General features: G+C 36.2%; 1 protein-coding gene across 7 annotated transcripts in view; it reads left to right on the top strand.

Moving 5' to 3' along the window:
- Positions 1-12,923, top strand: part of SLC6A15 (solute carrier family 6 member 15) — a 36,533-nt gene extending 23,610 nt beyond the window's left edge. For all 7 annotated transcript variants that reach the window (XM_065842818.2, XM_071799646.1, XM_065842829.2 and 4 more), the window contains 6 exons: positions 2,089-2,330; positions 2,433-2,625; positions 3,596-3,788; positions 6,503-6,662; positions 9,947-10,109; positions 11,560-12,923. In XM_065842818.2, coding sequence (XP_065698890.1) covers positions 2,089-2,330; positions 2,433-2,625; positions 3,596-3,788; positions 6,503-6,662; positions 9,947-10,109; positions 11,560-11,931 — 1,323 coding nt within the window. In that variant the 3' untranslated portion in view covers positions 11,932-12,923. The remainder of the gene's footprint in view (positions 1-2,088; positions 2,331-2,432; positions 2,626-3,595; positions 3,789-6,502; positions 6,663-9,946; positions 10,110-11,559) is intronic.
- Positions 12,924-15,073: the final 2,150 nt, after the last annotated feature.

The following is a 15,073-nucleotide window of genomic DNA, read 5'->3' as shown; positions in this document are numbered from 1 at the left end:
AAAGGAAAATGGTTTTTAATTTCTTCTACGGGTTTCCAGTTCAGTATCTCAGAATTTAAGTTGTGGCTTAAATTTGAGGCTAGGAGGCCTATGTGTCGCATACAGTATCATTGAATATAAACCTTCAAAAGTGTTTTCATTATAGTTTCTGATTGTTTCTGTACTTGAGCACTAATGTGGACTGCAGGTTTTGTGAAACTACCTGGAGGAATTCAGTTTCGCCCTCATGTTGCTGTTTCCATTTGTTCCATTGTGCTCAGTTTCTTTGGGCAGGCAGTCATGCTGTAAAAATGGTTGCTAAAACGATCTAGGTTGAAAATAATCCAGGTAAATAGACATGAAGTGGGAGGTAGAGACACCTTTTCAGCCTCGACTAGTTCAGCAAGTGGCCACATTTTGACCACAGACGATCACGGCATGCTCCCACAGAAGAATTGTGTCAGCACAGCAGAGGGCTGGCACATGTTGGTGCAGGTGTGAGAGCGCAAGGTTAATGAAGAGAATTTCTTTCTTTGGCATGTCTGAACAAAGCAGAAATTCTAAATAATAGCCTTAATGAAAAACCTAAAGAAAGGTATATGAAAAGTTCACAGAAGTCAACTACTGCAATGAAATTGTAGTGATTGTATGAAGCTTAAATACAGAGCCCCCAAAATTTCACAGAAAATACCTTATAATATCAAATCAATTAGAAACTTGTTTTGAAATGCTAAGCAATGTGTATCTGAGAACGTCCTACCTTTGATCAAACCAAATGATATATTGCAGAAAGCAAAAAGTATTTTGATACTTAAGCCATTTACAGATTTGAAAATTAAGACTATTCCTCGAGCTCCCTCTAGTGGAATAGCTGTAGCACGACTGTGGGATGCAGAGAGTGAACCACGAGCAATAGCTACTTGTGCATTGTAATGATAACAAAAATTTTAAGTCAGGAACAAGTTTATTGTCATAAACACTTTTTTTAAAAAGTATGTTGTATTTTAGCTATATGTAGAAGAATAAAAAGTTAGCTGCTACCTGTCTGTGGTAAATATTATACCTTTATGGGAAACTGGAAATTTTTTCAGAATGTTACCATAACAATAGCAGATTTCTATTTTTTTCTCAGAGTAAGACAATCAGTCTTCTGATAGTGGCACCTATGCTGATGCTTTTTAGTTTTACTCTTTTTGATAACCCAAAAAAAAAAAAAAAAAGGCCAAACCTAAATAGCAACAAAACCCAAACATTTGCAGAAGTGAGGTCTTTCACTGTTAAATGAATGGAGGCTCTGAATCAACTTGAGAAAATCTAGTGTTTAAATTTCACATGTGCTTCTTTTTTATGATTCAGAATCTAGAAGGATCTGAGATAGAGAGATGATGACTCATAACTTTAACAAAGATGTTTCTTGAAGTATGGTCATGTGAAAGAGCAACACAGTTCAATTTTTTAATAAAAGGCTTAGTTGTCCCTCAAATACATGACCCGTTTAACTTAGGGTAAGTTCAAGGCATCTAGCTTAAGGGAGATTTTACTTGTGAACTATCAAGATTGTAGTGGCCAGCATTTATTTCACATGTTGCATTTTGCTTTGTGTATTTGCATGTAATAGAATTCCATGTAAGCATGTGTTTCTCATAGTCACTTTTAAAAAAAAAAAGTAGCAACAAAACAATGTTCCACATACTTACTGCATGTATAAGAGTGTTGATTATCCTGCAATAAATATCAATTCTAACAACTGATAAAGCGTACTGTAAAATAACAAAGACAGTAAATACTGTAAAATATATCTATTCTCTCATATTTCACAGTATAATTAGCTGCTAGTTCAGTTATATAGGTAGTGTCACATTATTTGGAACATACTCTATTTCTCTTTAAGGATTATATAGTGTAAAATCCATAGAAATTCTGAACTGTAAGTTTGCTCAACTTTAGGTATCACATTTAGCTTTCATTGTATCATAATGAAAATACATTTGTAGTGGAGTGTATTAGCATTTTGTGATGTAGGTTGTCTTCCTGTTTTTTTTCTGTTGTCTTTTCATATAATAGAAATGCATTTTATAGCTGACATATATTATATCTAATTTCAAACAGCTTGAAATAATGCTGGAGCCCAAGGTCTGGAGAGAAGCTGCTACTCAGGTGTTCTTTGCCTTAGGGCTTGGATTTGGTGGAGTCATTGCCTTTTCAAGCTACAACAAGAGAGACAACAACTGCCATTTTGATGCTGTACTGGTGTCCTTCATCAATTTTTTCACTTCTGTGCTGGCAACTTTGGTGGTGTTTGCAGTTCTGGGCTTCAAAGCCAATATCATAAATGAAAAATGTGTTATCCAGTATGAATATCCATTTATTTTCTTTATTATTTTTATGGTATTTCATTTATTAATTAGCACAGATCATCGAGCTTGATTTCTCTGTTTTGTTGTGTTTTACAGAAATTCAGAGAAGATTTTAAAACTTTTGAAAATAGGCAATCTGAGCCAGGATATGATCCCACATCATATCAATTTCTCAAGCATTACAGCAGAAGATTACAATTTAGTTTATGACATTATTCGGAAAGTTAAAGAAGAGGAGTTTGATTCTCTTGGTCTGACATCTTGTCAAATTGAAGATGAACTTAACAAGGTGAGATTAATAATTAAGTCTTAAATACAGAGGTTATAAACAAATGAATACTTGTAAGCCTAAAGTAAACTGTGAAGTATGCCTACACAGAGTATCAGCATAGTGTATTTATGAGCAGCGCACCTCTAGAAATCCATATGGAAACATGGTTCTGTACAGGCTCACATTCCGTCTCACCTGAGGACTTTTTGATCCCATGTCTTAATATAGTCTTCACTGATTTATGAAATATTCTTATTGTTATATTGCTCTCCCCAGGAGGTTTTAAAGTTCCATATTTAGAAGAGTTGAGCGTGAGGATTTTTCCAAAGACTAAACAGAGCTGTACCTATTCAACATCTCAAGCTGATGTTTTCCAATGTTAAGATGCAATTATTAAATATTAATACTACTTCAATAGAAAATAAAAAAGTTATTATTTACTTATTATGTAATTGCTTAATGAACATCATCCTGTTTTGAAATCTTTACAGTAATCCAGATCTGTAAAAGAAGAGATATTTTTCTATCTTTTTCAGAGGAACTTCCAGTTTTGAACACTGACTTCTATGTAATTGCACCAGTATCTGAAGCTAGAATGTCAAATTTGTGACTTAGACATTGCAGATTTTATACTGTTCCTGCCATTTAAATTTGAAACAAATAGATATAAAAATGAGGTCCTATATATACTTACTGGAGAGAACAAAGTGTATTTTGTAGTGGTCCTGTATAATAGGTCTCAGGCAAAATTATCGGTGAAAGAGAGGAAGAAGCTGTTATCAGTAAACTTACAGATTTTCAGCCAAATCCAGTATTTCAGTAAATAATATTAAGTTTGCAGTTTTGGAAGGATCGCATGTTAGATAGCAGCTTCCCACTCTAACTTAATGATGTAATCAATGACATTGCATGAACAGCAAGTCAGACCGTGACACTAGAAAAAAGTACTGTCCATGAATAATAACATGGATTTTTTTCTCATTGACAGGCAGTTCAAGGAACTGGTTTAGCTTTTATTGCCTTTACAGAAGCAATGACTCACTTCCCTGCTTCACCCTTCTGGTCAGTCATGTTCTTCCTTATGTTGGTGAATTTGGGACTTGGAAGTATGTTCGGAACCATTGAAGGCATCATCACACCCATTGTTGATACCTTCAAAATCAGGAAGGAAATTCTTACGGGTGAGTTGCATGAACATTATTTCCTCACTGGAGCAGTAGGCTAAATGTTTTTTTTTGAGAGTATGGAGTCCTGTCTTTTTACATGAAAATTTTCAGTGCTGACATTTTACAGAGCTGACACTGTATTCCAGACTGCACTTCCATGCACAGGCACATTACTATCTGCATGTAAAACCTTTTCCTAAATGCTACAAGAGCAGGAAGATCCTAGAACTTTAAATTTAATGGAGGATTTCTGTTAAAAGTTTCTGTATGGGCAATCCTTGTGAACTCTTCCAGAATACTTTCCATTCTAGCCTGTGTCACAGATCAGAGAAACAAAACAAAAGGAAAGAATGAAAATACATTGCAAATTACTACAGATTACTCCTAAATAGGCCAATGAAATCTTAATTTATGCTGAAATGTTTACTATGTTAAACATTAGTACAATTACTCTCTAGAGGAACATATTTTTTCACTGTTGAATGTGGAAAGAGTCTTAAATAAGATGTATGTTGTTTTGCCTTTTTTTTAATTGCTAAAGTTATGTGAGGTGTAACCTGTTAATGTAGCTCTGATTGTCTTGTCGCTGTTTCTCTTTTTGAGCTAGAACATCAGCATAAAATGTGAAAGTTAGGTTTCTGAAAATCTTCAGGACAGCTGCAGGGGACACAAATTTGGATTTCACATCAATACCTGTGACAGGAGAAGTAGAAAATAAAAAATATAATAAGCTATTGTAACGTTATCTAACTCTATTAAGGAAAGAATATATTTTCTAAGAGTTAACCCCTGATGCAGCAGAGCACTGCCCTTTCCTGACTGCTGAGTGTTTAGATAATAAGTAATATTTAACAGAAGACTTGTATTTTTTTAGTTTGCTGTGCTAGCTCTAAGAAGAAAATTCATCATAAACATTAATAAATTGATTTTTCAGAAGTCCTAACCTGTTGACCACTTCTTTTTTTTAAATTAGCTCTTAAATTCTGATTGCATAACCAGTGTGACATTTAGAAATTGACTGTTTTCCCTAAGTATATATGCAAATATAATGGTATATAGTCATTACTCTGGAGTAATGAACCATTTTACAGTAATTCCTTGAATTACTGTAAAATTACAGCAAGTTCTTGAATATTCAAGAACTGCATTTCTCTGGTAAATTTTTGAGTGTTACGCAGGCATGATTTTTGGTGAACTTGGTTGCACTCAGAGGATTATGACTTCCAATTAACTTATAAAACTGAAGTGCCTGTGTTAAGTTTCACGCAGTATCAGTGGGATTTAAGGATTGTGCCTGCACTGGAGTTTGTGCTCAGAAACCACAGATTTTCAAGTTTTGCAGAAGTGTGAACACAGTTGCAAGTTTTTGCAAAAAAAAAGTCCCTGTTGAGTTCAGGGAAATCAACCCTTGCTTAAACTTATTTTGTGTTCAGGTATTTCCAAATTGGACTCTGCATGTGTATGTGCTGAGTTTTGATGAATGTAACCACCAGAGCCTTAGTTTACAACTAAAGATGCACTATTTTGAGGTGTAATGGTAAGACATGATGGGAGAACACAAGAATGACAGAGATTTCTAAATTCACGTACACATGGTTCTGATGGTCTAATTATTTTCTCAGGGTCAGTAGTAAAACTCAGTGTGATTAATGAGAGTAAGTTGTTTGGAGAGATTTTATCTTTGTTCTGGTTATGTCACCTTGTGTTAGGAGTTTACATCAGTTTGTAATCACCTCTTTATTTCTAAATTTCTGTTCTCTGAAAGTCATTATAACAGTAGTTGTGACAAGGTTGAAAAAAGTGATTGGTCTTATGCCACAGTATTTAAAAAGGTGTCATTGTCTTCCTTTCACTGCTTTAATCAATACTAATTGATTATCTGAGATTTATGCAACGGGTATATTCTGTCAGGAGATTTTGTGCTTTGGCCCAAATTCATTTCACCTAATTTTAGACTGCTTAGGTGTGTCCTTAGCCTACATTCTCAGTGGAAGGAAAAGAATAACACTTGAAGTGGAAGAATCACTCTTACTGGTGTTCAACGTGCATTTGATTTCACAGCTTATTTGAAATTTGACTTATTTTATGGCTACTTAAGCATTCAGTCCTATTTTGGATGAATTTAGTAGGAAAAAATATAGAGAGATTCATTATACAGGATTAAACATTCAATAGATATATTTCAGGTTGACCCTAAGAAAAGAAGGGCATAAATTTTATTGCTTAGTGCAGAAATACATTTAGACAGATTCTAATGGAAGTTCTTGCTGTGAATGATCTAGGGGAAGCCTGTCTAGCCTTTTTATTTTTTAGGATCATAGTCTGAAACTTCAGTTCTTTCCACTTCTAAATTGCAAAAAGTGTTCCAGTGACCAAGTAACATGATATATGATGTTTAGCTTACTAGTTCTGTTTATTTTAGCCTTGCATTCACATTAAATTAAAAGTTAAATGAGAAATAGTAATTTGATTAGTCTCTGCTGCTTATTGAGGACTACTGTAATAGGACAGTTCCAATGATTCTCATTTCATAACTTTTCTCTTATGTAGGGAATAGCTAGGATTCCTAATATTTTTATAATTGAGACCTCCCCAAAAAGGATAATTTTATCAGCTTTGATTATATGAAATAATGTGTGTTATATCTTTGCTGTTTCAAACTTTCCATTTCCTCTTTGTCTATGGAACTTTGTTGTACTTAGAGCTCACATTTATCTCCTTTATTCCAGTCATCTGCTGCTTGGTAGCGTTTTTTATTGGCCTGGTTTTTGTGCAGCGCTCTGGAAATTATTTTGTGACAATGTTTGATGACTACTCAGCTACTCTGCCCCTGCTAATTGTTGTCATTTTGGAGAATATTGCAGTCACCCGGATTTATGGTATAGACAAGTAAGTGAAGGAAATGTGCCTCCCTGTCCAAATCAACAGTATTAATTACAATAATTATTACTGTTTTCATTATATGGCGTGAAGTATTTGCGGTATACACACAAATACAGGCAAGTATAAAGTGGGTCAGTCTGGGAGGTGATTCTAGTCTATTTTTAAGAACAGGTTTGGAGCAAGATATACTGCATCAGGGCAGTGTAGCAGGATCCAAAGAGCGATTGCAACAGATCGAGAGAGAGGATAATGCAGTAAAAAAGGCAAAATTAGAGTGTTAGAAATGAGGCTGGATACACAAGTATGAGGAATTTGTATAGAAATAAGGCAGCAAGAGGAAGATTTCAAGAAGTAATAACCATGGTCTAAGCAGCAGATGAGGATGAGTATTCTGACCAGATTGACAGCATTCCAGGAACAAAGCAGATTCTCCTCTAATGGCAGTAACAATAAGAAAGTTTCAGTTTATGAACTAGATTTAATTTGGGGTTGTTGTAGCAATTAATTATTCTTAGCATTAATTGTGAGAGGGGAAATAGAGGAAATGATAGCAAAGAATAGGGTCAAAACTTACTTGGAAGCAACACAATTGACAGTGAATTTAAGTGACCTTCTGTCAGTGATGGCTGAAGAGAAAAGACCAAGTCCTAATTTTTTTGCTTCGTATGACTGAAATCAACAGAATGAGTTCACCAAGTGAGATCAATGTGTGCCACACTTAAGGAACAGAAGAGTTCATATAAAAAACAACTCATGCCATCCACAGATAAAACAGAGTGTGCTATACTAGCATGTTGTAGTAATTTAAACATCTGTGATTCCTTTGCATGTACACAGGGTGACATAGAATGGGTGGTTTTTCATTTGAATTTTCACTCGTACAATCTGAATAATTGTCGCGGGTTTAGATTGCGGGGTGACAACAAAAACCCTGGCAGATATATTGTTAACATCCTCCCCCCCGCTTCCCCCTCTTGCCCCTCCCTCTCCCCCCTTCCCACTCAGGACAGGTGATCGGGAGGGAAAGAAGGACAGAGAGAAGAGAGTTGGAAAAATTAAAGATGTTTTACTAATGCTACTAATAAGAATAGAGAAAATAATACAAAATATACAAAACCAATCTTGAAAGTCTCAGCAACTGCAGAGCCAACACCCAAAGTCCTGGATTAGACTCTGTAGCCAACCGGAGCTGGATTCAGTCTCTCACTAGGCCTCAGTTCACAGGGACAACTAGCAAGGTCCTCTCCTAATGTCGGCCATAAGCAGAAGGGAAAAGGAAAAGGGACGAGATCCTCGTGATCTCCCACTTTTATATGAAGTATTCACGTGAATGGAATGTTACACACAGTTGGTCAGTTTCTTGGTCACCGGTTTTTCCTTGCCCCTCTCACGAGATGTCCATCCGTGCTTGTCAATAAGTTTGCATTCCATTGCTAGGTTTAACCAAAACATGCATCTGGTTCTCCAGGAAAATGCAGCTTAATATGAAGGCTTTAGCTGACAGGCAAATTCACTAAAAGAGGAACTTGTTTTTTAACAAAACCAGAACAATAATCAGCTACTCCATCGCCACAATGAAATAAAAGTATAATAAGAAAATTTAATTTTATGATTTCCGGACATTTTTTTCTGGTTTATGCAAGTAGTATCTGGTCTACTTACTCATTAACGGAGAAATTTCCCACTTGAGCCACATGTATAATTCTCTATTTGATCACATAGACATGAAAACACCATGTACTTGTTTTTACACATGCAAATAAAAGATGCAACAGGTGACCTGGGTAGGTAATATTCAGTCAGGTAGCTCCACTTTGAAGGGAGGTATACATGCCAAAAGTCAGCAGCTTACCTGTGAGGAATGGCTAAAACATGGTAATACTATGCTTCTGAATCAGAGCGCAGTTGATTCATGTTTTCAGAAAGGGTTCTTACAGGATATAGTGAAAAGTAAACAGCCAATTTGCCATTCATAATGGCCACCTGAATCTCCCTCTGGAGTATTCCTAATATTTCTTCTGAAACATACTTCTCCAGAATATCCCTCTTCAGGAACATAGCATTCTTGTTGGCAAAAACTGCCAGAATCAACAACTACAGGTTGTGTCATTGGCTGTGATAGCACCAAGGGGTCTTCCTCGTAGATGAAGATCCATATGTGTCTTATTAGACAGAATATCTTTGATCAGATAGAAGAAAAAAATTACATCCAAAGGGTGTACAGCTAAAAGGATTAAAAGAAAAAGGACAACATGTGAATCCCTGTAGCCAAGAAGGAAAATCTGTCACACTGGAATGAGAAGAAGTTTGGTAGCTTTTAAAGAGAATGAGTAGGATGGAAAGATTTTGAAGTGAAGGTAATACATTTATGTTTAACTGGGCGAAGATCTGGAGAACCCAGGAAAGAAAAGGCTATCTATAGAGGGCACACTCCATTTGTAAATACAGCTTATTTATAACCATGTGTTTCATTGCAGTGTAAACAAAGGATAGAATACCCCAAATTATGCAGTTCAAAAAATTTTTTGAGAATTTATATGACAGTAGCTTCAAATGTGTAACTGCTTTGAAAACATATTTGTTGCTAGAAAGAGTTTTTTTGAGGCACACATTTCAAAAGGGAGTGGGACCACAAAGGAGTTAAAACAGAATCAATGCTTGTGCACACTCCAAAATAATTAATTCTAAAAATATTTTGTTTTTTTACTGGCTCTGGAACCATGTACTCCTCCGTCAAGAGTGCAAAAATAGAAGCTGTGTTCATGTCATAAATTGCAATTTTGAGGCACAAAGAGGCAGATTTAAAACTTCACAAAGTTTTATTTCAGCAACTTACATGATGCAAATTATAGCTTATGCATAAAGATATTTTTTTATACTGCAGCACACATGGTAGGTTCGAAATTAATTTTGCAGAATCTGTAAGATGTGCTGGTTGTATATGTCCTCGAAAGTAATGACACATGCCTTAGTAAACAACCCAGCAGACAATATACAAAGATGTAAAAAAGAATCTTATAAAAGAAAGTTGAGTTTAAGTATCTTTCCAGCATGGTTCAGCAGGCGGTTTACTAAGTCTCTGCACTGTGTAATGATTCCTTCTGTTCATCTGTTCTGAACTAGTAATACAAGCTTTATTTTTCAGCACATCAAGTAATCTAAACTGCAGCTGTTTATAGACATGCATTTTTCCAGTGTGTCTGTTCCCTCAAATTAGATGCTTTGTATCAATTATAGTATTGGAAATCTCAGTGTATGCGCTAACAATAACCTTTTGTTCCCTTCTACAGATTTATGGAGGATTTGAAGGATATGCTCGGGTTTTCTCCAAGCCAGTATTATTACTACATATGGAAGTATGTTTCACCTTTAGTATTGTTATGTTTGCTGGTAGCTAGTGTTGTCCAAATGGGATTAAGTCCTCCTGGCTACAGTGCTTGGATTGAAGATACGGTATGTACATGACAGATGCCATCGCCATCATAATGATCATATCTGAAGTCTTTCAGAAGTACATGAAAACACAAAAAATTGCAATTAGAAATTCAAAATCAGTGTAAATAATGACTGTTTTTTTCAAGTAACTAGGGTAAAACAAACCATTTCCTAATTTTAGAGTAGTTCTGCTTTAAAATATAACTACTTGACACAAACCTTCATGCTTTTTGTGACTTCAAGTTTGTTGATGTATGTTGAAGAAATTCTTAAGGGTGGCAGAGGTGGTTCACTTTCATTAAATCTTATTTTATTGCAGAAAATAGTTGGGTGATAACAATAAATAATTTCATTTATCACATCAATTTTTATGTGGAATTAAGTATTGAGATTTAGCCATGTCATAAATCTTTTCCTTTGGGAACACATATCACATTGTAGGTAACAGCTGCATTAAATCCTGCCTCTAATAGGAATGTTTGATTTGTAAAAAAAATTATCTTTACAAACTGCAGAGTCAGTGCTGCATGTTTGCCCCAGAAAGAGATTCAATGAAGGTAACTCCTAAGAGTTGTGCTAGTTTGTAGGCTCATCAGCCCTCAGCTGTTTCTACAGGTTTGTAATGCACAATACAGGGAGTAAAAAATGTCAGATAAATGAATGTCAGAAACCCTTCTGAATGGACAATTGTCCAAACTAGTCAGGGCAGTGGGGGGGAAATTGTAGCAAAGACAGGTCAAGTGTAAATACAAGAGGCTGGCTTTACTGTAGATAGACCAGACAACCGCTACTACTTTCTCAGGATTCTCAGAAAAATGTTCTTGGTATGTTCGATTCTTGCCCTCAAAAATTAGGAAGAGAAATACCTTAGAATACCCAACATACTGTTCCTTTCTATGTACAAAACTAAATGTTAATTGAGCTACTAGGCAAACAATCTGTTGGCCAGTGATTCATGGATGCAGCAGAGGTGTGGGGTGCAGTCACTACCCCAGTAAATCTGTTATAGTTTGCATGAAGTTTATACAAAGTGGGACAATTACACAGTGTGATCTAAGTCCCTCTGTAGACCCAGCTATTAACCTACAGAACAAGGAGTTATTTTTCAGGCACAGTTAGACGCCACTGCACACTTGTCTCTTCTGAATGTCCTTTAAAGTATTGGGGAACAACTTCAGCCAAATAGAAGAAAGCCTAATATGAAAATCTTGATTTGGGCTCTACTAGAGTGCTTTGAGCACCTTGGAAACTGTGGGACAGTGTTTTGGTCCTGCTCACTGCCAGAAAGATAATAATCCTACATCTCCATGACTGTTCAAATTTGAGACCTGTAGTGGTGCCCACATTGCGGGTGCAAGGTGGCAAAAAGATCTGTATGTGTTTGAAAACTGCACACGTTGATGAGGACTGCAGACATGCTCTTTTTTAAGTAAATATGTATTAATAGTTTTTCTTTTGGGTTGCTCAGGCTACAGAAGAGTTCCACAGCTATCCAACATGGGGAATGATTGTTTGCATATCGCTGATGGTATTGGCCATATTGCCTGTCCCAATAGTCTTCGTGGTGCGCCGTTGCAACCTTATTGATGACAGTTCTGGTAGCTTGGCATCTGTATCCTACAAAAGAGGCCGGATAATAAAGGAACCTGTTAATCTGGAGGGAGACAATACAAGTCTGATTCATGGGAAGAGTCCAAGTGAAGTGCCATCTCCAAATTTTGGCAAGAACATATATCGAAAACAGACTGGATCACCAACTCTGGATACTGCTCCAAATGGACGTTATGGTATTGGGTACCTGATGGCAGACATGCCTGATATGCCAGAGTCTGATTTGTAACTGCAGAAAAAAAATAGTGTTTGTTTCTCCTCACTCATGGCTCTCCTACGAGAAGTGGTCAGCTTCGCTTACTAGGGTGTGATCTCAGGTGCTCCGTAGCGTCAGTCTTTAAAATGTCATGACTGTACGTACAGGTTGAGAAAACTCCCTTTGGATTAATTCTCTGGGTTTTTGTTTGCACTGAAGTGAACACATTCAAAATCAATGGCAGCCTACACCTGTCAGCATAGCCAAGAATTTGATTTTTAAAATGAATTGCTAAATTTAAAGCTTTCTATCTTAAAGCCCAGGTCTCACTCAACTGATAAAATATTTCTAAGGTAATACCGCTGAAAATCCTTTTTTTCTGCTTTCAGGTTGACTCCCCAGTATTAAAAGTGAGCTCAGAAGCAGTTCACCGAACTTGTGTTTGTGCAAACACTTGTATATACCTTATGTAGATATGCTGTACTTATTTTGTTAGCACTGATTAATTACTTAGGCTATTAGCTGAGTAAAAAACAAACCTGCAAACTATTTTCTTATGTAATAGCTGTATAGAGCAATAGTATTAGAAAATCAAGGAGCAGACTTACAGGAAGGCGAGGAGAGATTCCCTGTTCATTGGGGACTGCATAAACTGTGGCTGTATATTTTGTGTAAAATATTTGCTTTTTCAGTGTGAAAACAATGTAAGAGTGAGTCACTCCAAGAATCTTAAGGACTGTGCAGATTCTGCATTTTTTTCTATGCTGTGTACCTAAAAAAGACCTTCTTGATATTTATTGTGGTTACAAGATTACATATATATTATATTTATATAATATACTTGTAATGTAAATATGTATATTATTCTGTATGTAATAGTTTCAAAAGTTAAAGCAAGATCGCTTTTTTAATTAGTCTCCTTCAGTTTTGCTTCTGTTTTATGCAGGTATTTTTTTTCAGTCAGTAATTGTTGAGAACTGTATGGCATTACATTTTAACCTATGAATAAAGAGATAAACAAGGTATTTCTCTGTAATTTCCTAATACACTTATTATAACACAACCCACTTTTCCCTCAGCTGGACTATCTGAAAGAATAACATTTACCAACTGAATAGAGATACTAAAAGAACCTGAAAACAAAAAATACTAAACAGTTATCTTAACTATTGCACAACTACTTTTACTGTGAATACAGTAGTTGAAGTAGTGCTGTAAAGTGACATGATACTCTGGAATCTGGTACATGATTTATTCCTTACCTTAAAGTTGGGCATAAACTCTGACTTTGCTACCTATAATAAGCAAAGGGTAGAACCTAGTTACATTGTCCCAGCATCAGATGAAGAACGAAATTACTTCATCTGAGGTAAATGGAAGTGACAGAGTCATCGCCCCATTTTAACCCTGTTTCAGAGGCCATAGCTCTGACTATTCTCTGTCATTCATTGGCCCACCTGTTGCCCTTTGACATGGGAAGAAATATTGTAAAAGGCTGATTTGGGATGCTGATGGCGCAAGAGGTAAGTGCCTTCTGCTTGTCAACATGGGGAACAACAGTGTTCTAACACATACTGCAGCTGTCTGCTTCAAGACTGCAGCTTTGAGTGTGTCAATGTGGAAGAGCTATGCCAAACAAATGAAAAGGAGCAAAATCCTAAACCAAAATATCTTGGCAACCTGATAAAATTCCTTCTTCTTTTGTCTTTGGGAGGATAATCCCAGATAATTTTCCATTTGAAGTTACTTGGAATCATCAAAAAGTTGAACTTAGTAGCGTGAGTTGAGAAAAAGCTATGTTGTCAGGCTTACCTTTTGTTAGAAGTTGTGCACATAAAATAGAGTTTAAAGTAGTCTGCTAAAATGCATGTATTAGAACATAAAGGAGAGAGCTGGCATAATTTAAGCAGATTGTGCATTCATAACTGATCAATTGGCAGTATTACTATGTGTATAATGAATCAGCATTAGAGACACAGAAGAAATGTGTACAAAATGCTCCTGCTGTGGCAGAGCAGCAGCAGGTTTCCACCATTGTGTCACATCAGGCATCTAAAGTAAGTAGCTGCTCAGGATATTTGTTGTGCATCCCCTCTGCGACCAGTTCACAGAGTGCAGAAGTCTGTTAAAATCTTGCCTGTAGTGACACAGGCTTTTTTACTTACATAGACCCTAGTTTTAAATGTGAAGTGATGGGCAAATGTCTGCTGCTACACAAGAGCTGTTTGAAAGAATGTGAATCAGATCTTACTATGAAGTGTAATAGCTACTTAAGCAGACTGCTGAAGATTATTCTGATGGGGAATATGTCTTGTTGCCCTTTTGCCTCTCAGATTCAGAGTATTTAGATTTTCTGCTCATTTAAGCCACTGCTTCTCAATCACTTGCTTCCTAATAGCTCCAATTAGCATGTCTCACCTCAGCTTCATGAATTTTTTCAGGCTTGAACAAGCCCAGAATGTGTCTCCTGTCTAGGGCTGAATGTTTGATTCGTAGTTCGATCTCAACTGTGATTGAACACCCTGAACTGCAGAGGTTCTTTTAACCTGGTTTAATCAGATGGGCTAAAAGTGAATGCACTGCCTGTTCTTCCTAAAGAAGCAGGACCAGTAAAAAAAACCAGCTAGTTGTGGAGGCTTAAAAACATTAATATCATTACAGTGAAGTGTAACATCCAAGTCATCGGGTATTAATGGAAGAACTGCTGAAGCAAAGTGTGAAATTGGATGTACAGTTGCTATTAAAACCAAGGGAATTCACATTGCTCTCATACTTTGACTTTGGGAGCAAGTTGCTACTTGCTATTCTTACGGATAAAGAAAAGAGAGGGTGGGAGAGACAGGTTTCAGATATTTATCTACTTAAAAGCAAGACTGTCTCTGTGTCATGTCAGTCATAACCACAATTAATTTGCATTTTTTTAAGGAAAAGATCATTGCAAAAGGTGATCATGCTTAAAATTAAAGAAAATCCTATTTGTCTTACAAAATCAGAAATAGCCTAAGAGCAAAGTCATCCATGTCTAAAATGAAAATATATTTCCAATATAATTTATTGAAGAAAGCCTAAGGTTTCTGAAACCAATATGCTTTGTGAGAACTGATCTCACCAAAGATAACAGAATCAGTCAGCATCAGTATGGCATGAATGAAGGCCATTGTATCAATACCTTACA

The sequence above is a fragment of the Patagioenas fasciata genome, chromosome 1, assembly GCF_037038585.1.
Source record: "Patagioenas fasciata isolate bPatFas1 chromosome 1, bPatFas1.hap1, whole genome shotgun sequence".
Lineage (NCBI taxonomy): Eukaryota > Metazoa > Chordata > Aves > Columbiformes > Columbidae > Patagioenas > Patagioenas fasciata.
Note: the sequence above shows the minus strand (reverse complement) of the source record. Positions and strands in the feature narration are given on the sequence as shown.